The sequence below is a fragment of the Aphelocoma coerulescens genome, chromosome 25 (genome assembly GCF_041296385.1).
Source record: "Aphelocoma coerulescens isolate FSJ_1873_10779 chromosome 25, UR_Acoe_1.0, whole genome shotgun sequence".
Classification (NCBI taxonomy): domain Eukaryota; kingdom Metazoa; phylum Chordata; class Aves; order Passeriformes; family Corvidae; genus Aphelocoma; species Aphelocoma coerulescens.
This window is the reverse complement of record NC_091038.1, coordinates 722,685-744,522: the sequence shown is the minus strand read 5'-3', so window position 1 is coordinate 744,522 and position 21,838 is coordinate 722,685. Positions and strand designations below refer to the sequence as shown.

At 55.4% G+C, this 21,838-nt stretch overlaps 1 protein-coding gene across 3 annotated transcripts; it reads left to right on the top strand.

Moving 5' to 3' along the window:
• Window positions 1-2,206: 2,206 nt before the first annotated feature.
• OTUD7B (OTU deubiquitinase 7B) lies at window positions 2,207-21,761 on the top strand. Of its 3 annotated transcripts, none has more exons than XM_068994984.1 (12): window positions 2,207-2,296; window positions 9,073-9,196; window positions 9,332-9,502; window positions 9,659-9,877; window positions 13,453-13,554; window positions 13,957-14,084; window positions 14,485-14,597; window positions 15,189-15,316; window positions 15,942-16,091; window positions 16,527-16,641; window positions 17,312-17,396; window positions 17,991-21,761. In XM_068994984.1, the coding sequence occupies exons 2-12, from the start codon at window positions 9,124-9,126 to the stop codon at window positions 19,278-19,280; spliced, it is 2,574 nt and encodes an 857-aa protein (XP_068851085.1). In that variant the 5' UTR covers window positions 2,207-2,296; window positions 9,073-9,123; the 3' UTR covers window positions 19,281-21,761. The 3 variants fall into 3 exon arrangements, with proteins under 3 accessions (XP_068851085.1, XP_068851083.1, XP_068851084.1); XM_068994982.1 differs by having other exon boundaries at window positions 2,213-2,300; XM_068994983.1 differs by lacking the exon at window positions 2,207-2,296 and adding an exon at window positions 2,528-8,150.
• The last annotated feature ends 77 nt before the right edge of the window (window positions 21,762-21,838 follow it).

The window sequence follows — 21,838 nt, the reverse complement described above, 5'->3', positions numbered from 1 at the left end:
ATTTCCAAACACTTTGGGTCTTCTTTCCTGGAAGCTGGGGAGTTTTGCACATGTACGGATCTTCATACAAACCCCAAAGATTTGAGTGGTTTAAATAGGGATTTACCTAGAAAATTACAACCCAAATATTTTCTTTTTAAAATTTTTTATTTCTCACGTGGTTTTGTTTCTCATATCCAAACTGGCGCCTCAAGGAGTGTGTGGATGCTCCTGGCCAAAGGATACACAGAATAATGGCAAATGAAATAAAAAATTAGGATTTAATTGCATGTGATTGTTTTCTGGCCTTATTTAGACATTAAATGATTCAGTGTCTGTAAAATGCTTGTTTAGTTATTGTCCAGTTTCCTTGGAAATGCTTTTGGATGAGGCCAGTGAGGGTTTTATTTGTGAACTAACCAAATCCAGGGTGCCATCTCCTCTTTAAATCCATCTTTGTCCTTATCCTTAGAGAAGACAAACCCTTTCTTGTGCCATTTTAGTGAAATGAATCACAAACCAAGTCTCTGAGGCTTCTTGGTGGGATGTTTATCCCTGGCTTGCAGGTAAAGCATTTTAAACAACTTTTATTCTGCAGAAATTTTACACTTTTCCTTCCCCACAGGCTGATGGGGGGGGGGGTAGCAGAGCAGTTCCATGTCCTGAGAGTAGTTGGAATCCTTGAATTGTTGAGGCTGGAAAAGACCTCTGCATCTGCCATCATTTCTAATTTAAACCTTCCTTAGGAATTTATTCAAGCATAATTTCTGTAAATAACCCTGATTTAACCTCATCAATACCTGCCCTGGGCCTGTCACCATTGGCCCAGCACAATGACGGACGTTGGTCCCTAAACTGAGGCAATAGGATTGTCCGGGATTACGGCACTGCTATTTTAAGGGATCGAATTTGATCTCGATTATTTCAAAAGCAATGGATTCTCCCCTCCCGATTCCAAGGAGAAATGTCTGTTTAACACCGTGCCGGCCTCTCGCCACGGCTCCAGCAGGAGCAGGGAGGGAACAGGGTGGGATGGGAGGGGTACGGATCACTCTGGAGCACGGGGACACCAGAGACACCGAGCAGGCTCCACTGTGTGGACAAACAGTGCAGCCAAGCCCTGGGCCCGTCCTTTCTGTGCTGGACATTTCCCTGCCCAGACACACAAACAATCCCTTTGTGCAGGACACAAACAAGGGCAGGACACAAAGAATGGATTCAACGTCGGGATCAGCTGAGCTGTGCGCATGACACGGCCTCTTTGCCACCAGCCCCTGGCCCCCGATGGCCACCGCTCCAGCCCAGGGCCTGGCCCACCTGTCTTTTTCCTAAGAGAAAAGCAGGAAGGCTGAGTGGGAGATGGACCAGGGGGCAAATACACCGGCAATGGCTCCATGGGAGCTGTGCCAGCACCTCCCAGCACACCCCGGCACAGCGGATGGCATCACCAGCCCCCTGCTCTGGCCACCAGGCCCCCGGGTCTGGCACAGTGCTGGGACACGTTGTGTGCTTCTGCGGGCACCCACAGCGCCGGGAATGCCAGGCCCTTGGCACGGAGACTGTCAGGCCCTTGGCCGAGGGATGTTCCATCCCACCAGCCCCACTCGCCGGTGTTCCGTGCCATGGGCAAGGAGCAGACAGCTTTCCCTGGTAGGGAAAGTGATTCCCAGTGGGAATCAGGCCCAGGGGAGAGGATGCTGACCCCTCAGCGTCCGGGGTCAGTGTTTCAGCCCCACACAGGCGGCACAGACTCCACGGAGGAGGATGCCACTCAAGGTCTCAGGCCCCACACTGGGAGGGGTTACGGACCCCTTAAGGGGGGTCTCAGGCCCCATAAAAGGGGTTACCGACGCCATACACGGGTTTCAAGCCCCTCAGCACGGTCTCAGATTCCTCACCAGGGTCACAGGCTCCACACAAGGAGCCTCAGGCCGCACACAGAGGGTCACAGACCCCTCACGGGGCTTCGATCCCTCCCGGGGTCTCGGGGGGTCCCGGTCACGAGCGCCCCGTCCCGCCGCCAGGGGGCGCGCTGCTCCCCCGCCCCCCGCGCACGCGCGGTGGCGCCCCGGAGGGGCGGGGCCGGGCCTGGCCCTGCGCCGCCATTGGCCCCTCCCGGCACGGCCGCGTGCGCCCGCCAAAGCGTTCCGGGCGGGAACGGGGGCGGCGGCGCGTTCCGGGTGGCGCGTTCCGTTCCGCCTCCCCCACCCCCCCCCCCCCGCCCGCCCCGGGAGCGGCCTCGGCGGCGGCGACGGCGGCGGGAGGGCCCGGGGGCCGCTCCGGGCCGGGCCGCGCCGGGCCGCCCATGGAGCCTCTCGTAGGTAACGGCGGGGCTCCGCTGGGCCTCGGGAAAGTTTTGGCGGGGCCGGGCCTTGGGGCGGTGTCGGCGGCGCCCGCGGGGTCATGGCGCGGCCTGAGGGGGCGGCGGGGGCGGGTCCCGGGGTCGATCTCGGGGTGCGGGTCCCGGGTGCGGGTCCCGCCTCAGCCGGGGGGCTGCGGGGCCGGGAGGGCTCCCCCGCGCCGCGGTTGGTCCGGGGCCGCCCCCCGCCCGTTCCCGGTGCGGAGCCCCCGCGCTGTCCCGCCGCTGGAGCCTCCGCCGGGCGGGGGCTTCACCCCCGGTTCGGGGCTCCCCGAGGAGGGGGCGACCCCGGCTGCCCCTGGGGCAGGGGAGGGGACGTTTTCCTGGTCCCGGCGATTTGGGGCCCAGATAATTGTCGTCTTGGTACTTGTTTTCCCCTGGGAGCGCCGGGATGTCCGGACGGCTGCCCGGTCCAGGCTGGGGTCGCTCCCGGGGTCCCTTTGCCGAGCGGGGCAGAGCCGTGAGCGGCCGCCGGGGCCGGGCTCGGGTCCGTCGGCAGCGAGACACGAGCTCAGAAACAGCCCTGGAGTTTGCTCGTCCCGATCCGTGAGGAACGGGCGTTCCTCGTCTGGCTGATTCGCGGCTGCCTCGCCGGTCTCCGTGATGTCGCTGTGGGCGAGGAGCAGCTCCCGGCCCCAGCCCCGGACCATCTCCAGCTCCAGGGAAACTCTGTTCCGAGGCCTTGGGAGTCACTCGCGGTAACGGGACGGAGCCTCCCGGGAGTTGGGTTGGGTCCCAGTGCACCGGGAATGCTGCGGGGCCCCTCGGCTTTCCCGTCTGTGAAATGCGTGCACGGGGTGGCTCCGAGGCGGTAGCCGGGACCGGGCATCTCCGGGTTCGTAAAGGCCTTGGTGTCCTCTGGGGTCATGGAGCTGGAAAGTCCGAACTTCCAGCCGGGATTCTCTGCACCGAGTCACTGACACCGTTGGTTTTTGTCTTCCTAACCCGGCACGTGTCCGTGCTGGGTCTTTTTTTGGGGAAATGGGACGTTTAAGTTACTTAAAGATGGTTTTGTGCTAAAGAAACTTCTGGAGTGGAGGTGGTGTGGTCACTTGTGGATGCGGTGTTGGATGTGTCTGGAGGGGCAGCTGTCAGGATATGCAGCTGGGAAGATCCTGGGCATGGATCCGGGCATCCCCCGTCTGTGTTTCAGGTGTGAGACCCTTGTCAGCCCCTGGCGTGGGCAGGAGCATCCAAATCCCACCAGGATGGAGCACGGTTGGGGATGGGAAGAGGAGCCGTGTGCCCAAATTGCTTAAAATTCAGGACTCTGCTCTTCCTGCTGCCTTAGTATTGGTTGGTTCGGTTTTCTGTTGGAATTTATTTAATTTTCTGCTGGTGTTTGTGGTGAATCCGTGTCACTCGGTGCCGGGATGTGGCTCTGCTGTCCATGGGGGAGCGCTGGGAGATGCTCTGGCCCTCAAGTGGTGCATCAGCTCCCACAGTCCTGAGTGACACTCTGAACTCATCCCTGCAAATGACTGAAAATGGATTTTCCTTCCGGGAGGAGCACTGGGTTGAAATATTCTGGGGAGAAAATGCGTGGAATCGGTGATGAAGCTGCTGTGGCCTCAATTGCAGAGGGGACACTTGGAGCATCCCCTGGGATACGGGCAAGGACAGCGCGTGCCGGGCCCAGCTCTTGTAGAGAGCCAGGGTCAGGCTGGAAATAGTCACGGCCTGGTTTAAGGAGAACTTGGCTCAAAGGGAATTTCTTTGGTGCAGACACCAAGGGAACTGAGTTTGCTGTCAGTCCTTCGTTAGAGAATCCTATAATTTTGTGAGAGAGAGGAATTGATAACTAGGAGGGATCATGATGATGGGACAGAACCTGGATTTGATGGAGCTGCTGTGTTTGTGTTGGAGACTTTTTTGGCTTTTATCTGTCTTGGAGGTGTCATTCTGGTGGGTTCTTCGGCCCAAGGTTCAGGATGACCTGGGTATTGGGAAGAGCCCAGCTGTGTCTGGAGCACTGGGAAGCAGTTGGAGCTCTGGAAAAAAGGGGTAAAGCTGTTTATTGAAGCGCTGGAGCTTTATAAAAATGGGATGATTTCCATAACTGTCATTTCACTCCCACTTCAAATCCTGAGCACCAACGTGGTTTTAGGAGCCCCTTTTCCCTGCTAGGAAAGCTCGTTTGCAGGGGTCATGTGCTGTCCTTTTGGATCGTGCTAAAACTCTGCCAGAGGTTCCAGAGCCTGTGGTTCCCAGAATGGTAAATCTTGGAGAGCCGCTTGTACCAAGCATGAGGTGCGACCGCGGAGCCGCATCCAGCACAGCCACAGCTGCCGGTGCCATCTGTTCCCAAACATCCCTGTTCCTCCCTCTCGGACTGACTTCCTTCTGCACTCACAGCACCCCTCCCTTGGGCTGAGGGGCTGACGAGCTCCAAGGGTGTCCTGCCCCATCAGTTTTATCAGGAATAACTGTTTCTTGTTGATGACGATGATGAGTCGGGTTGATTCCTGTCCTGGAAGAGGCAGGGGCTGCGCAGTCTGCATCCCATCTAGCACTTCTAGACGGAGCTTAGTGACCCCAACACAGGTGTCAGGTCAGGACGGGCGCCGTTAATCCCGGCGGCTGTTCCGGCGGCATTAGGTAACCTGCCGGGCCAGGACAGGGATGTGGAATGGGATGGAGGCAGCCCCCACTGTTCTGGGGAGCAGGAGGAAGCCACAAAACTCCTCCAGCAGCATCAGGACATGCTTGCTTGGAGCTCATGGAGAAGCTAATTTTTCTCATTGTTGCTCCGATAAGTGCTCAGGTTGGAGCTGCTCCCATGTCCCACCTGTAGGTTCCAGCGTGGCCTTTCCCCTCGGGACCCCCCTGCTTAGCCCTGAGTGCTGCCAAATTCCAGGGTCTTGGAGGATTTGGGGTTAGGAGTTTTGTGTTGTTTTGCCGCTGTGCTCCTGCAGCTCCCCAACGGTGGGAGCAAAAACATCCGTGTGGGTCTGGCAGGATTAAATTTCCCGTGGATTTGGGCACCTCCCGCCTCACCTGCAGGTCCCTGAGGGCTCCAGGGGTCAGGCCTGGGGTTCCCCATGTCCCTGTGGGAGCAGGATGTGGCGGAGGGGCTGGGCCGGGAGCAGAACCCTGGAAGTGGAGTCCTGGCTCCCAGCTTGGTTCCTGCCCTCAGCAAAACATCACGTGGCAGATCCAGGAGAGAGACGTCAGAGTTTGCTGCTCCTAAAATATTTCTGGAAGTACCTTTATAAACACACTGGAGCCACCAGTCGTGGCCAACCTTGGGTCAGGATTTGACCCTTACAAAGAGATTTATTTCCTGTTTCTGCAGCATGTTCAGCACAATTGAAATCTAACAAGATAAGGGAATTAAAGCGCCATAAATTCCAGTCTGGAACTTTGAATGGATCCAGTTTTGCTGCTTCACAGTTGGTTCTGGTGAAATACTTCAGTTCAGTGTTCCCGATGGTTTATTTCCCCCCAGGATGGAGCCAAGAGACATTGAGTTCTTGGACCTGAATTCCTCCCTCAGTTTCCCAACTTCCCTGATGATGTTGGGGCAGGGAGTGCAGTCCTGCCTGTGGAGGGCCGGGGTGCTCCGCCTGCTCCTGGTGAGTCCCTTCCCAAACCTGGTATGTGACCATTGGAGTTGCAATGGTCCCCAGCTCCCTGCAGCTCCCCAACGGTGGGAGCAAAAACATCCGTGTGGGTCTGGCAGGATTAAATTTCCCGTGGATTTGGGTACCTCCCGCCTCACCTGCAGGTCCCTGAGGGCTCCAGGGGTCAGGCCTGGGGTTCCCCATGTCCCTGTGGGAGCAGGATGTGGCGGAGGGGCTGGGCCGGGAGCAGAACCCTGGAAGTGGAGTCCTGGCTCCCAGCTTGGTTCCTGCCCTCAGCAAAACATCACGTGGCAGATCCAGGAGAGAGACGTCAGAGTTTGCTGCTCCTAAAATATTTCTGGAAGTACCTTTATAAACACACTGGAGCCACCAGTCGTGGCCAACCTTGGGTCAGGATTTGACCCTTACAAAGAGATTTATTTCCTGTTTCTGCAGCATGTTCAGCACAATTGAAATCTAACAAGATAAGGGAATTAAAGCGCCATAAATTCCAGTCTGGAACTTTGAATGGATCCAGTTTTGCTGCTTCACAGTTGGTTCTGGTGAAATACTTCAGTTCAGTGTTCCCGATGGTTTATTTCCCCCCAGGATGGAGCCAAGAGACATTGAGTTCTTGGACCTGAATTCCTCCCTCAGTTTCCCAACTTCCCTGATGATGTTGGGGCAGGGAGTGCAGTCCTGCCTGTGGAGGGCCGGGGTGCTCCGCCTGCTCCTGGTGAGTCCCTTCCCAAACCTGGTATGTGACCATTGGAGTTGCCCTGGGAGAGGCTGTAGGCAGCAAGAGAGAGGAGGCTCCGGGGGGTTTTATGACTTTCCCCTTATTTTGGATGAACATATGATGTTAAAGGTCTGAGTTCCCCTTAGGAAGGATTTGCAGGCTGCTGGGATTGACTAAACCCAGCTTTGCCCCATTCCCAAACTGGGCAGATTCCTGCTGCCTGGAAGGCTGAAGGTTGGTGTTAGTGTTGGGCGGATCGGTTGGCACGTTGGGATGGGGCTTTCACTCGGTTCCCAGGGGCATGTGACCATGGAATGCTGTTTGTGTGAAGCTCCAGCTCCTTCTGGTCCGAGCAAGGTGTGACTCCAGCACGGCTGATCGCTCCTCACTTCGTCAGGATCGTTGCTGTGCTCGGGCCCTGTGGAAGTGTGGGGGGATATTTGTTAAGCATTTGCTGAGAAACGCGCTGGTGTGCTCTGCAAGGAACCGTTGGGATTGCCGGGATCACAGGAACAACTGGGCTTAGTCCTAAATACATGTTTTCTGCATGTTTCTGGTTGGAATGTGCCAGGAACGCTCACTTTGGATTGCATCCAGCTGTGCTGCATCCCCGTGTGCTCCCGGGGGCTTTGGGGTGTGCTCAGTGCCTGTTCCATTGCTGGGGGATGGATTTGAAGTTGTGGATCTCCTGGGGCTTGGATTTCCTACCTGGGCTCATATTTCTGACCTATTCTGGAAGGAGGGAAGAGGAGAGAGCACTTCCCTTCCACATGGAGAGGAAATAATCAGTAACTCTGGGGTGGGGACATTTCTCCCTCTGATTCCTCGATAAATCTCCAGCAATCCATCACTGCCTCGTCAGACCCAGAGTTTTCCGTCTGTGTTTTCCCTGGCGTTTTTGCGCGCGCGGGAGTTCGGAATGCCGTGGACGAGGGGGTGGGATGTGCTGCTCATTCCCTCCCCAAACCTCCGCTGCGTGCGCTGAGTTTTCATTTTCGTTGGAATTCCACACCCACCTGAAGGAAGTTTTTACCCGTTATCGCAGCCAGTTTCGTCCTGGAGCTGCTCCTTGTTCCTGCAGCCTTTGCCAGGGATTAGAGGATCCAAACGTGCGGCTCCTAATTAGGGATGTTCCCTAAATTGGTGGAGTAAGAGCAGGAATCACTGCCAAATCCTGCTCCCGGAATGCGCCGGGCTTTGGCATCACTTCCGACGCAGCTCCTGGATTGCTCCGGCAGCGAAGGAATACGGAGTTTTTTTGGGAGCAGGAACTTCATAACAACATGGTTGTGAGAGTGGGAATGGTGTTTCTCCAGCAAAGCCAAGAAATGCCAGGCCAAAGACTGGATGTAATGGTTGCCCGTGGGGAGTTGTGCTGTTAGGGAATTTCACCCACCTTTAAGGATAATCTTGGAAAAAAACCATTTCAAGGCATCGGGGGGTTTTACCCATCTTTAGGGATAATCCTGAAAAAGAGACTTTTTTCCCTGGGCACCAGGAAAACAACCAGGTTTGTTCATCTTCCACACAATCCTGAAATTTACTCTTTTATGCCCAATACACCAGCACCTCCCTCTGCCAGCCTTCCCAGATTTTCCCCTTTTCTTCCAGATTTTCAGCTCGGGATAAATTTATTTTCCCAGTCTTTTCTGTTCCCTGATGGCAGAATTTTTAGCCCAGTCTTTAACTGAAAAGCACCAAATTCTGTGGAGCACTTTGCTGATCCGGACTCTCAGGGATGAGGCTGCTCTGCCTTTCCCTCTCTGCCCCAAGGAATGCGGAAAATCAGGATTTGAAGGCATGGCAGGAGCACACGCCTTCCGCAGGCTCGGAACCTGACAAAATCCAGATTTGCAGAATAGGTCTGTGGTTTTGTTCCCTTCTGGGAATGAGCTCTGGAGTCAAAGGAGCCTGGCAAGGGGCTCTGGAGTGGGAAGGAGCTCTGTCTGGACATTGATTGGTTTGGTTTGGTTTGGTTTCTTGTCTGAAAGGGGGTTTCTAAAATGTATTTTCCATAGGATGCATCTCCTAATCCTAGCATTTTGTCCTTGCTCCCCTTTCCCTGGCTCACAGCTGGGGTGCTTGGAGTGGGATGCGGCAGGGATTTGCTCCCTGTAAATGCACGAGAGAAACTTTCTGCTTTCTCTGTGCTCCCAAATATTCGTTTGTTACATAATTTATTCCTGGATCCTTATTACTGATTTGGAAAGAGAAGCTCCACCATCTTTGAGATGAGAATTGGGTTTAGTTCATGAATTTTCCAAGGAAATGCCCATTGTTGGTTACAGCAAAGTGGGTGTTGTTCTCCCAGTTCCCAAAGAATGAACCGGCAACCCCGGAGCACAGTTAATTTTAGGGGGAGGTTTACGTCCCCCTCAGCCCATTCCCGACCGGGACCTGCGATCCACGTGTGCTGTTGGTGTCATTCCCAGATTGATGCCGAGGAGCCAATCTGGTGCCGCTGATTCCGCCCGGCCTTGGCTATGGACATCGTCCTGTCGGATTTTGTTCGCTCAACGGGGGCCGAGCCGGGGCTGGCCAGAGACCTCCTTGAAGGTATGGAAAACTGGGAATAATGGGGGAAGTGCTCAGGGGGGGCTGATGGGGAGTAGTTTCCAACACAGATGCTCGGGAACTGCCTCAGCTTCCGTGCTGGGTGAGGGTGACCAGCGCTGCTCCCTTCCCATCCAGGCAAGAACTGGGACCTGAGCGCGGCGCTGAGCGACTTTGAGCAGCTCCGGCAGGTGCACGCCGGGAACCTCCCGCACCCCTTCAACGAGGGCCGCGGGGCCCGGCCCCCGGAGCGGGAGGTGGCCCGGCCAGGGAGGCCCCCGCTGCAGCGCCAGGATGATGTCGTGCAAGGTCAGTGTCTGAGGGCCAGTGGGATCTGTCACCCCTTCTCCTGTGCCAGAGTGATCAGGCTGCTCGCTGCCCGAGCCGCAGCAGTTTGGTGGTGGCTGCTGTGGGATTTGCTGCTCCTGCCCCACTTTGCTGTTTGCTCTTCCTTCGTTCCCCCAGAGAAGCGCCTGTCCCGAGGCATCTCCCATGCCAGCTCCACCATCGTGTCCCTGGCGCGTTCCCACGTCTCCAGCAACAGCAGCAGTAGCGAGCACCTGCTGGAGATGCCCATCTGCACCTTCCAGCTGCCCGACCTCACCGTGTACTCCGAGGATTTCCGCAGCTTCATCGAGCGGGATCTCATCGAGCAGTCCATGCTGGTAGCACTGGAGCAGGCCGGTGAGTGCTGGGTCCATGCTGGTGGCGTGTGCCACGGGCAGGTGGGGAGTGTCACCCACAGGAACACCCCAGGATGTCACATGGATTCATACCCAACAGGGAACCATTCCATCATTTTTATGATCTGGTGCAAGGGCTGAGTAGGAGCCACTTCCCTTCAGCCATGGACACTGAGTGTAAATAACCCAGGGTTGTTACCACTGTGCACAGTTGAGAGGGAAAACACCCCAAAACTGTCGTTGTCTCACCCCTGGAGCATTCCAATGCTCCGTCCTGCCAGTCCCATGGAGAGACAGGGAAAAGGGAATTCCTGTGTAACACATCCTGCTGACAAATTCTGCGTTGATTACAGACCCTGGAGGTCGATGCTGCTGCTCCAGTGCCTGCTGGGTGCCTGGGGAGGAACCCCCTGCTTTGCTTTCCATCAGGTTCCTGAAGAGTTCCAGGGGATCTGTAAATGAGATTGAGCCAGGGAATGAGGGAGACATCCGTGCTGGCAGGGAAAACCTCATCCCTGGCACCAGGAAGGTTCCCATGGGCAGGGGCAGGACACTACGAGGGGTCTCAGGAGAGTTTACACTCCCCCCGCTGTTTCTGTGGTTCTGCACTTACCAGAGAACACATTATCCGTAGGGATAACAGCCACTCTGAGGGCCCAACTTCTCCCTTTCCTGCTCAGGAGTTGCTGTAAGAAATATTCTCATGTTTTGGGAATGAGCACTTGATCCCAGCGATCCCATTACACGGTGATGCCGTGCAGTGAGAGCAGAGCTGCTGGCTCTGGTGCAGATAAACCCCAGATCTCATCCCAGCAGAGCCAGGGCTTGGGTTCCTGTGTCCCAACACAAATGGGGTGCGGGGCTGGGGGTCGCTGGGTGCTTCATCGTGGGCTGGGGGCACTTCCAGGTGTGCTGAGATGCCATTAATGGGAAGGAATTTAGGAATTCAGAGTTTCAGAAAATGCCTTTCAGAGACTCGAGTGTCTGTGGGTTGCTATAAATGAGTGTTTTGTCTGTAACAAAGGGCTGTAGTGCAGCTATGAAATATTCCAAGCTGGATTCCAAGTAGGGTTTTGAGCATGGTGCTGTGACCTACAGAGACTCCCGTTATGAATTTAGCGCACACCATCCTTAGGGGATTAAGGAAATATTTTATAGCCCAATAAATGTTCAGGTCCTCTTCCCTGTGTATTCAGAGGTCCTGTTACACCCTTGTGGCAGAGTAAGCCCTTTCAAAGTGGCTGTAAACTTCAATGAGATCCTCTGGGAATGCTTTGAATGTGCTCGGAGTGGTATGGAAAGGTCTTGGTGGAGCTGAGACCTCGGCCCTCAACGGAGCCTTGACGTCCTTTGACACAAACCCTGGTGGATCAGGAATCAGGCCTTGCTCCGAGTTGGGAAGCTGCAGAGTGAGTTTGCTCGTGGCACAGGGGGAGGAGTAGTCCATGGTGCCTCACCTGAGGATATTGGGGAAAAAAATAATGAAGAACTGAAGATCCTGATCCTGGTCCTTCACCTCTGCCAGGGGGAAGCCCCCGTTGGTTTCTTGTTGCCACACAGGGTGGCAAAGGGTGTCCAGGTCTGTGTCCATGTCAGATCCCTTGCGGCAGCCTCAGGAGCACAGGGCCAAGGGAGCAATCCCTGGGACTCTCCCTGTGTCACGCAGTGAGAGTGGATTCCCAGTAGCCTTAGGGAAGCCCATTTGTGGTTTGGATGAGGCAATCCTCCCTTCATCTGCTCCTTCTCATTGCTGTGACCTGTTCAGGTGGCTCCTGCTGGAAGATACGATGAGATTTCCCCAAACACCCTGTGGGGACAAACAGGTGTTCTATGGGATAACACAGGGTCATGGTGCTGGGTGCCAGTGGGCTTTCTCTGTGTGCATAAGTTCTGTTGCCACCACGGCCGTTCTGGGAAGATCCCTCATGCTCCTGAATCCAGTTGACTTCCCTGCAGAGCTCTCAGGGCTGGCTCTTAAGAGCCACACACAGAGAAATGTGTTGTTTTCAATACTTCTGGGCAGCCTCTTGGCCTTTCTGCCGCCTCGACGGGAGCAAAACATTGGGAGGAGGGTTGGGCACGCCGTTCCTTTGGAGACAGCTTCTCTTGCATAACTGGAGTTAGTGCAAACACTCGGGCACAGAAATGCCTCTCCGAGGTGTGTCTCCTCAGATCTGACTTGGGCAGAGGTTGCACAACCTCCGAAGCACCAACTGGAGATGCAAACTCCATGGAAAAGAGCATCAAATCCTGCAGGAACGAGGGAAAATGGACAAAACGGAGCTCTCGGCACTGCCCCTAGCAGCGTTATGTGTGGGGCAGCTCCTGTGAGGCACCGCGTTCGCTCCCCTGGCCTTGGGCCACTTGGCCAGGCTCCCGATTCCGCCGTGCCAGGAGCCATATTGAGGGAGCAGCCGGCTTCTCCGTGCAGAGCCATTGTCCCCAGGCTCAGTGCGGAGCGCTTCCAGCTCTGTCACAGCGCTGGGGACAGGAACGACCTGCCTGTGTCACACTGAGCTTCATGGTGTTTTGTTTTCTAGTGTTTGGGGATGTTTAAAGCCCTGTTTTCTGCCTTTAGTTCCTCTCCAGCTGGTCTCCCTGAGGTTGTACAAAGCATTTCCAACAACCCCATGCCTGTGTACTGGGATCCCTGGCAGGGATCGTGCTCCAGAGGAAGGAGAGGCTCTTTGGAAACACTGGGAAAGGGCTGGTTTCCTGCAGGGGCCATTTAAATACAACTTGTTGGAAGCCTAAACAGGCTCATCCAGCCAAAAGCCTGCCTGTTGCACAGGATCCAAAAACTCCTGGAAAATACGGCAGCAAAGGAGAGGTGTTGAGGGCAGGGCAGGGCAAGGCAAGGCACGGATGGGGGTTCAGAGTCCTGATCCAGCCCAGCTTTCTCCTTTGGGAAGGGCTGAATCTCCAGCCACACTGGGCTTACTGGGCATTTTTTCCTACCTTCTATTTTTAGCTGCTCTTGACTTGAATCACCACAATGACCTAAAACTCCTGGTCTAAAGCGCCGTCGGTTTGCGTTTGCAGCAGGAAAGCTGCTGGGATCAGCAGAAATCCTGGCATATTCTGCCTAAAAACCAGTGAGCAGGGAAACCTGGCCATGAGAGAGTTGAAACTGGAGGGATTTGGTTCCAAGAAGCAGCAAAAGGCTGATTTTCCCTGGAGAAGTTGTTTGTGCTGGGCGCTTCTGGAGGCATTTTCAGACTGATGGGCTTTGAGGAGGGAAATAAGGGGAGTGGGGGAAAAACAGAGAGGAGAACTGGTCTGGGTGGAAGTCCTGGCTCCTGTTTGTGTGTATTTCTGGTTTGTGTGACCCCAAATTCAGCCCGGCCTTTTCCTGGCATCCTTGGGGAGTTTTGCAGCTCCAGCTTCCTCTTTTTGTTGCTTTGTCACTGTCCTTACTCTTCCCCCCCAGTCCTGGGATGGGTCCGTACCTTCCTACCTGTCCAGGTGCTCCCCTGCTTGTTCAGCTGGTTTTATCCTTGGCTGTGGTTTTGGAAGGGCTGAGCCCCCCCAGTCCCATGCTGTGCCATGGTTTCACGCTCTCCCAAATTTCCCCAGGGCGCCTGAACTGGTGGGTGACGGTGGATCCGAGCTGCCAGAGGCTGCTGCCCCTGGCCACCACTGGCGACGGGAATTGCCTGCTCCACGCTGCCTCCCTGGGTAAGGCTTGGCTTAATCCCCAGGAAACAGCCAACCAGTCCCTGAGCAAGAGCCCACGATCCCCCTTTGGGAGCAGGATCCGTCCATTCTGGTGGGAAGCCGGGGTGCTGCTGCTCCTCCCGGAGCAGCGCACGGCTGCGGCAGCGTTGGTGTGCAGGAGCAGCCGCAGTGCTCGGGCTCTGTGGGAGTGGGACGGCTCGAAGGGAAGGGGCTGCCAGCAGCTTGTACGCTTCTGAAATCCCTCCTCCCGTCCGTCTGGCAAGCTTCCCTGGATTCCTGAAGGAAATGTGGGATAATGGAGCAGCCCCTTCCCTCCTCTGGTGCATCTGTGCAGGGACCTCAGCAGGTCAGGGAGTGGCACCAGCCCCTCCTGACCTTCCACTCCGTTCCTTCTCACTGCAGGTATGTGGGGCTTCCACGACCGGGATCTCATGCTCCGGAAGTCCCTCTACACCCTGATGGACAAGGGAGTGGAGCGGGAAGCGCTGAGGCGGAGATGGCGCTGGCAGCAGACGCAGCAGAACAAGGAGGTGGGAGCCAACTGAATGTTGGTTTGGGCCCTCTTTGCCGAGGGGAATGTCCTGGGAAAACATCCCGTGGGTTTGGGAGGTGCTTCCTGTTGGGTCTGGAATTCTGGGCAGCTCCCTGCTGTGCCATTGGACTGTGCTGAGGTAAGGGGTGTCCTGCAGTCAGAACTGCAGCAAACTGAAAGGGGCTTGGGACAAGTGATAGGACGAGGGGAATGGGTTTAAACTAAAAGGGGAAGTTTGGATGAATATTGGGAAGCACTTTCGAGGACGTGGTACAGAGTATGTTGATTATTTTCGCATAAATCCATAGAGAAAAGTTGTGCTGTGGGTATAAACCTGTGCTGGAGCAACTGGAAGAGGTTCACTTGGAGGATTCTGGGTTCTCTTTGCTGTTTTTCAGTCTGGCCTGGTTTACACGGAGGAGGAGTGGCAGAAGGAGTGGAACGAGCTGATCAAGTTGGCGTCCAGCGAGCCCCGCGTGCACTACAGCACCAACGGCGGCGGCTGTGGCGGGTACGGAGCAGAGAGCACATCCAGGTGGAAAACAGGGAATGTCTTCCCTCAGGGCACAGCTCTCATGGTGCTCCAGGGCAGGGCAGGGGCTCTGTGTTGGCCTGTCTCCTTGGGGTTTCAGCGGAAGGACAAAGGATCCTGAGGAAGCACAAGGCACATAAAGCATCCCAGGAAAGGATTTTGGTGCTGCACAGCCTCTTCTGTGGGGTAGCACATGGATTGAGCAGGGAATAAATGCTTCCCCTGTGTTTCCTTGTGTTGCTGGCTCCAAAATGAGAGAATAACCCAGAGCTGAGAGTTTCTGCCATCTCACTTCTGTTTCAAGGACGCTTCCCTGCCACAGCTGTCCAGCTCCTTAGATAAGGAACTCCCAGCAATGCCAGGCAGCAGCTGGGCCTTCCCTGGGCACAAACCCTTGTCTTGGAGCAGGACATTTTGGGGATCCACACCTAAACCCTCAAATTAGTGCTGAGATCAGCCTTAGTGCTGTCCGCCTGCCTGTACGTGGTTGCCTGTGAAACCTCCTCCTGGTGTTTCAAAGCAAACGATTGAATATCCAAGGGATGACTTTGAACTTCTCCTTTCCCCAAGGGTGGAGAGCTCAGAGGAGCCGGTGTACGAGAGCCTGGAGGAGTTCCACGTCTTTGTCCTGGCCCACGTGCTGAAGAGACCCATTGTGGTGGTGGCAGACACGATGCTGCGGGACTCGGGCGGCGAAGGTGAGACCTGCCCTCTCTTTCCAAAGTCCCTCTGACCTGTCCACCTTTCCTTTCTACCCCTTGTTTTCCCAGGGGCTCTTTGCCCCCAAGCCTGGACCTGGACCTGGAATTGGGAGCAGCACAGGGGGGAGAATTGAGCTGCTGCAGGCGAACCCAAGGAGGGGCCAGCGCCAGGCTTGGCTCCCAACTCGATTTCTGCGGCTTTAAGAGCATTAAGAGCATCCACATGAGGTTTTTTCTTCTTTCTGCCTCTTTTGCCTGCCCCCCCCATCTAGAGATGGGAAATTCCATTCCCTGGGTGGCAGATTTTCCACCATCAGCTTCAATTTCCTGTCAGAGAAGGTTAATCAATTTCCATCGTTCTGTGGGCAAAGTTTGTCTTGTGGGGGTGTGAAGAGGAGGGCTTTTTATAGAAAATACCGGTTCCTTCTACATTTTACATCCTCCCGATGTAAAATAAACATCTATTTTGGGTTGTGGTTTTGTTTAATGTCCCTTGAGATGACAAATAATTGCAGGTGAGCCCTCGACTGAGGCAAACGGCTCGTTCTGGAGCAACTGCAGCACAAACAACTCTGAACTCTTGAACCTATGATCAGAACTAACCGCCCTCGTTTCTTCCCAGCATTTGCCCCAATTCCCTTTGGAGGGATCTATCTGCCCCTGGAAGTCCCAGCCAACAAATGCCACCGGTCTCCATTGGTTCTGGCTTATGACCAAGCCCATTTTTCTGCCCTGGTCTCCATGGAGCAGAAGGAAAACACAAAGGATCAAGGTGGGTGATGAGATTCAGGTGAACAAAGCACTGAGGAGGAGGACTTGGGAGTGCTGGGGGGGGAGAAGCTGGCCAGGACCTGTCAATGTGCACTGGCAACCCAGAAAACCAACAGTGTCCTGACCTTGGAGCCCTTCCAGTGCCTAAAGGGGCTCCGAGAGCTGGAGACAGACAAGACAAGGGGGAATGGCTTCCCACCAACACAGGGCAGGGGTAGATGGGATATTGTGAAGCAATTCTTCCCTGTGAGGATGGTGAGGCATTCCATGGCGCTCTGACGATTCCATGGTCCCAAGCACTGGCAGTCACTGGGATGTGCCATGAGGCCATTCCAATCAGAGGTGATGGTATTCCTGGTGGGTGCTCAGAGTTGGGTCCAAGTGTGGAGTATTGGTCCTTTTGGGCTGTAAACATGACATTTCTGTCCCGGGGCAGCTGTGATCCCCCTGACGGACTCTGAGCACAAGCTGCTCCCCGTGCACTTCGCTGTGGATCCCGGGAAGGAGTGGCAGTGGGGGAAGGACGACAGTGACAATGTCAAGCTGGCCAGGTTGGTGATCCAGGGTGAGGCTCTGCTGGGGGTCCGGGTAATCCGCAGAGCAGAGAGGTCACAGATGAAGGGGTCAGTCCTGACCCCAGCTGGAATTTCTTGTGCTGGATGAAAACTGTGCCCAGAAAATGACACTGTTCACGGGGATGGAGCAACTTTTCCTTCGTGTTGGTATGTTTTGGGTGGGGCTGTGACATCTCATGAGCTTCGTTCCCACACAGTAAATAGATGAGGTCTGGGCTGGGTGTAGCTCGGACACCAGCAGCAGTGGACGATCTTCTGTCATAGTAGCACAAAAAAAGTCTATTTTTCCATGCGCCACCGAATCTCTGTGTTGTGGGTCCCTGGAGTGGGAAGGGTGGTGGCCACCAGACCATGCCTGGTTTGGGTGAAGCTTTGGGCAGGTCTCACCATGGTTTGGTCCCAGCAGGTCCTGTGGCTGAGGCAGAAGCATTTTGATTCCGACGCAGGAATCTGATTTCTCCCTTTGGGTTTTCATTGAAAAGCTGGAAAGCTGCATCATTGTCCCTTTTTGTGCTGTCGGATCTGCTGTAGGAAAACACCCCTTTAAACACATAACACAGGGAATAATGCAAATGTGGGGGGAGATGTTTCCAGGTGGGAAATTGAAATGGCTCTAACTTGTGGTTTTGCCCCGCTCCGGTGCCAGTGTGACACTGTCGCTGGAGGCCAAACTGCACCTGCTGCACAGCTACATGAATGTCCGATGGATCACGTTGCCTTGTGACACGCAGGTAAAGGGACCAGGGGGATCTTCTTTACTTATGAATTATTTAACCCTCCTTTCTAAAGGGAAGCTGGTGTAGGGCCTCACCAGGGGGCTCTGCCTCATATGGGGTTCTGAGCCTGCAGGAACTGTGGCTGGTTCTGCTCAGAGAGCAGGGAAGTGACTCACTTTTGCAGGTGGGCACCTTTTCCCCAGAGCTTTCCATGCCCATTTTCAATCTTCACACGACCTGGAGGCCCAATGCCCCTGAGGGACGCCCCATGCTCTAAACAAATGGGACCTGTTGGTTTAGGTCCACCTCGAAACTGGGACAAGTCTCACCCCCTCTTCCCTGGCTTTACCCCTGAAACCTCGAGCAAGTGGAGCTATCGTAGAATCACAAAGTAGGATCATAAAATCCTGGGATATCTCAGGTTGGAAGGGTGCCAGGGGGACATTTAGGGATGTGCAGGATGCACTGGGGATGCATCTTTCTGAGTGCCTCTGGATGCCATCCCCTCGGTGTTCCAAGCAATGCCACCTCCTTTGCTTCATCTTCCATCTGAAAATCTTTACTTGAGGAGTTTCTAGACTTTGATATTTGTCTTTTCTTCCTCCCCAGGCACCTCTGGCTCAGCCAGAATCCCCCACGGCCTCTGCAGGTGATGACGCTCGCTCGGCAGCGGAGTCAGGCGAGTCAGACAAGGAGTCGGTGTGCAGCAGCTCTGCCAGCAACGGGGGCACCAGGGCGGGCAAGGACAGGGACAAACCAAAGAAAGAGAGGGAAAAGGAGAAGGAAAAGGATAAAAAACGGGCAGACTCAGTGGCCAACAAGCTGGGAAGCTTTGGGAAGACTCTGGGCAGCAAACTAAAAAAGAACATGGGGGGCTTGATGCACAGCAAAGCCGTGAAGGGTGGTGTGAGCAATGGGCAGGGAGACACCCTGGAGAAGAAGAAGAAAGGATCACTGAAGGCACGGAAAGGCAGCAAAGAGGAATGTTCCCCAGGAGACTTAGCTCCCGCAGAGAAACCGTGTCCCGTTAAAGCAGCCCCGGAGAAGCCATCGGATCCCTACAAGTACAGCAGCGACGTGCGGCTGAGCCTGAGCATCCTGCGCGCGGCCATGCAGGGTGAGCGCAAGTTCATCTTTGCCGGCCACCTCAAGACCAGCACCCGGCACCAGTTCCAGGAGGAGATGATCCAGAGGTACCTCCTGGATGCCGAGGAGCGTTTCCTGGCAGAGCAGAGGCAGAAGGAGGCAGAGAAGAAGGCGCTGGGCAGTGCTGCCCCGGCCAAGAGGCCAGAAGGGGAGGCGGGTGCCCAGCGGAGCGAGGAGGCGATGCCAAGCCCCGTGTTCTCCCAGCCACCTCCCACCTACCCCCCACAGCCCCTGGAACCGGCCGTGGGTGCTAAAATAGCCGCTTTTCCCGCCAGCTACTCCGGCGTTTTCACCTTCCCCAGGCCCTCCATGGGCAGTGCTGAGGGGCTGCACCCACCCGGCTGCCTCGAGGGCCGGCGACAGCTGGCGGGGGGGCCCTGTGGGAGCCTCCCCCCCTACGCCACCCTGCCCCGGCACCACCAGGGCCGGCTCGGCCTCTGCCCCCCTGGCCCTGCCCACCTGGGCCGGTTCTCCCCCACGGACATGGACATCCAGCCTCCCTTCCCCTCAGAGTGTGAGGGCTCCGGCTGCCTCCCCCCGCACAGCAACGGCTGCCGGGAACTCCTCGATCAGGACAAGGGAGGAACAGTGGATAAAATGAGAAGCCAAGCCCTCTACAACATCCAGCAGACCAAGTGCAAACAGCCCAACTGCAGCTTTTATGGACACCCAGAGACTGGGAATTTCTGCTCCTGCTGTTACAAGGAAGAGCTGCGGCGCAGGGAGCGGGAGGCGCTGGTGCACAGGTTCTGATGCTCCCCCTGCGTGGATCCGGACCCATGGAACGTGGGGAATGCAATAACAGAGATCCATTTTGGTTTTACACCCACCCGTGCTCCCCTCCCGCTCTGCAGGAGGTGGGAGCAGGCGTTAGGCTGGATGGGCTGGGAATGGCATGGGGCTGGTGGGATTGAGGGGGTGCAGGAGGGAGAGAGGGGGGAAAACCAGGCCCTGCTTTCCCAGAGCCCCTGCAAGGGAGGAGGAGGATTCCCGGGGGTGCCTGGGGACAGTGGGGGCTGCTCGGGTCGGAGCACAGGGTGAGGGGGGAGAATTCCTCAAAAACTCAATAAACCAGACCAAAGCTTTGGGAGCGGGCAGGGGGAGCAGCTCCCACCAGGTCCTTCCCGCTTCCCTGACTTCCTGGGACGGAGCAAAAACGCCCCATTTTGAGCGTCACAAACCTTTTAATGGAGTTTTTTAACACTGGTTTTATTCTGTATTTCTTCTTGCTGGTACTGAGCGACACCGCGTTGGACTTGGACATTGGTGAGGTGGGGTGGGTGGGACTCCCCCCGCCCAGTCCCGGATGGCTCCGAGCACCAGGATGGGCTCAGGGCTCTGTCCCCCCCTCCCCGACCGACGAGCTCAACTCTGGTTTTAAAAATGTTGTTTTTAAACTCTTTCTGAGGCAGGGGGAGCCAGGGGGGGCCTCCCAGCGCTCGAGGGATTGAAGGTTTCTCTTCCTGTGCAGAGCCCCCAGCCCACGGGAGAGCCGAGGTGAGATCCTGGGCCAGCGTCTCCTGCCAGGAATTCCCAGTGGCGTGGGGCAAACCCCCATGAATACCCACTGGAAAGGGGCCCCAGAGCACCCCCAGCCCTGGGGTGGAGCCGGGGGGTCACAGCCCCATGTAACTCCTACTTGAGCACAGCTACTCTGTACTACCTCTGATCCTGATTAACTCGGCTCCGTTGTGCTGAGCCACCAACTGACCTTTAGGCTGCGGAATTAATCCATATTTTTGATAACAGGGCTAAAAAGCAGAACAATAAGGTAAAATCCTCCCATGACTAATGTCCCGCGCTATTCCTGACCCCATCCCGGCCCCTGGCTCCCAGGCTGGGATTCACTTTAGCACTGCGATGTTTGCACAGAATTTCTTGGGTTTTTTTGGTAAGTGCAGCTCCCAAACCAGGCCCGATCCTGCACGGAGTGAGGTGCAGCATTTCCTATCACACGGAAATAAAACAGGAGTTATTTCCTTCAGCCAGAGCTTTACAACATTCCCTCGGTTTTATTTTGGGGTTGATTTTCCAGAAGGCACCAAACTATGCAACCCCTTCCTGCCCACGGCCATTTCCAGCAGAAGGGATGAGGGCCTGGGCAGAGGAGCTGGAAGTGTGCTGAGCTCGGGGGATCACCCGACGCCTTACACTTGGCCCTAAAATCATTAACTTAGACCTAAGCCCCTGCCCCAAATTAAGGCCTTCCTACACCTAAATGCCCCAAAATAAGGCCTTTCCTAGTGGGATCCCAACACTTTTGAGTCCAGCCAGTAATGCTCCTTGTCCACAGATTTTCACTTCCGAATTTCAAACACCCCAGGGATGGTTTGACTCCAGTGTAAGTTGTTTTCCCTGGTTTTATAAAATCCCCTAGAATGGCTGAAGCTGTGGGAAGGGGAGGATGTGGCACCCACTCCAGCTGGCTCCTCTTACCTTGGAACAAATTCCACATTTCTCCCTCAAACTGCAGGAATTCCAGTGAACTCTAACCCTGGGGCAGGGACATGCAGCGCTGGCTAAGCGGCACAGGCTCTGCCTCCGCTTGAAATTCACCCCAAATTTTAAGCTGAAATGATTAAAACCCAACCCAAACCTTTCACTGTTTGTGGGCACTTGGTTTAAATTTCAGTTTCTGATGTTTATTTTTCCCAAAATCGGAGCAGCAGCTTTATTTTGAGGTTGGGAATATCCTTCGGCTGTGCCCGAAGCACTGGGAGCAGGGATGCCCCATGGCACGGGAGGAAAGGCAGGAGGTGGTGCTTCACCACTTGTTCCTCGGGTTTTGGGGGAATTTCTCTCCAGTTTGGTTAGCTCCATCCCAGTGGATGCTGGACTTGGGTGGGGATGGGAAGTCCCCAGACCTGCTCGCTGGTTTGGTGGGCTGTGGGAGGAGAGAGGGAAGAAGGCAGAAAACCTGTAGGAAGAGCACCAATCCTGGAGGGAAAACTCCCAAAACTGGAGGAGGAGCACCAAACCTGAGCCCAGGAGGGATTTTTCCACGGGGATGGGGACGGGGAGGCTGTGGTGTGACCCCAAGGTCAAACTAAGTGCACTTATTGGTGTGGTTGGAATTCAAATTGCTGCCATCGGATCCTGGTGGAGGAAAACTTTGTCTTTCAGTGTGTGTAAAACCCGTTCATGAGATTTGATTTGATTTTATTAAATGAGATTCACCTTCGCCATTCCCTGGCCCCTCGCGGGGGAGGCCGGGGCAGATTTGGGTCTCACTAACGCCGAGTGACCTGAATTAATTCTGCAGTGGTTTATTCACAAAAAAAACCCTTTTTAAAAAAAATTAATTCCGGATT

Coding starts and splice junctions, on each gene's coding strand:
- OTUD7B (XM_068994984.1), top strand. CDS start 9,124: ATGGACATCGTCCTGTCGGATTTTGTTCGCTCAACGGGGGCCGAGCCG. Junction 13,555..13,956: donor GCTCCACGCTGCCTCCCTGG/GTAAGGCTTGGC, acceptor TTCTCACTGCAG/GTATGTGGGGCTTCCACGAC. Junction 15,317..15,941: donor GCGGGACTCGGGCGGCGAAG/GTGAGACCTGCC, acceptor GTTTCTTCCCAG/CATTTGCCCCAATTCCCTTT.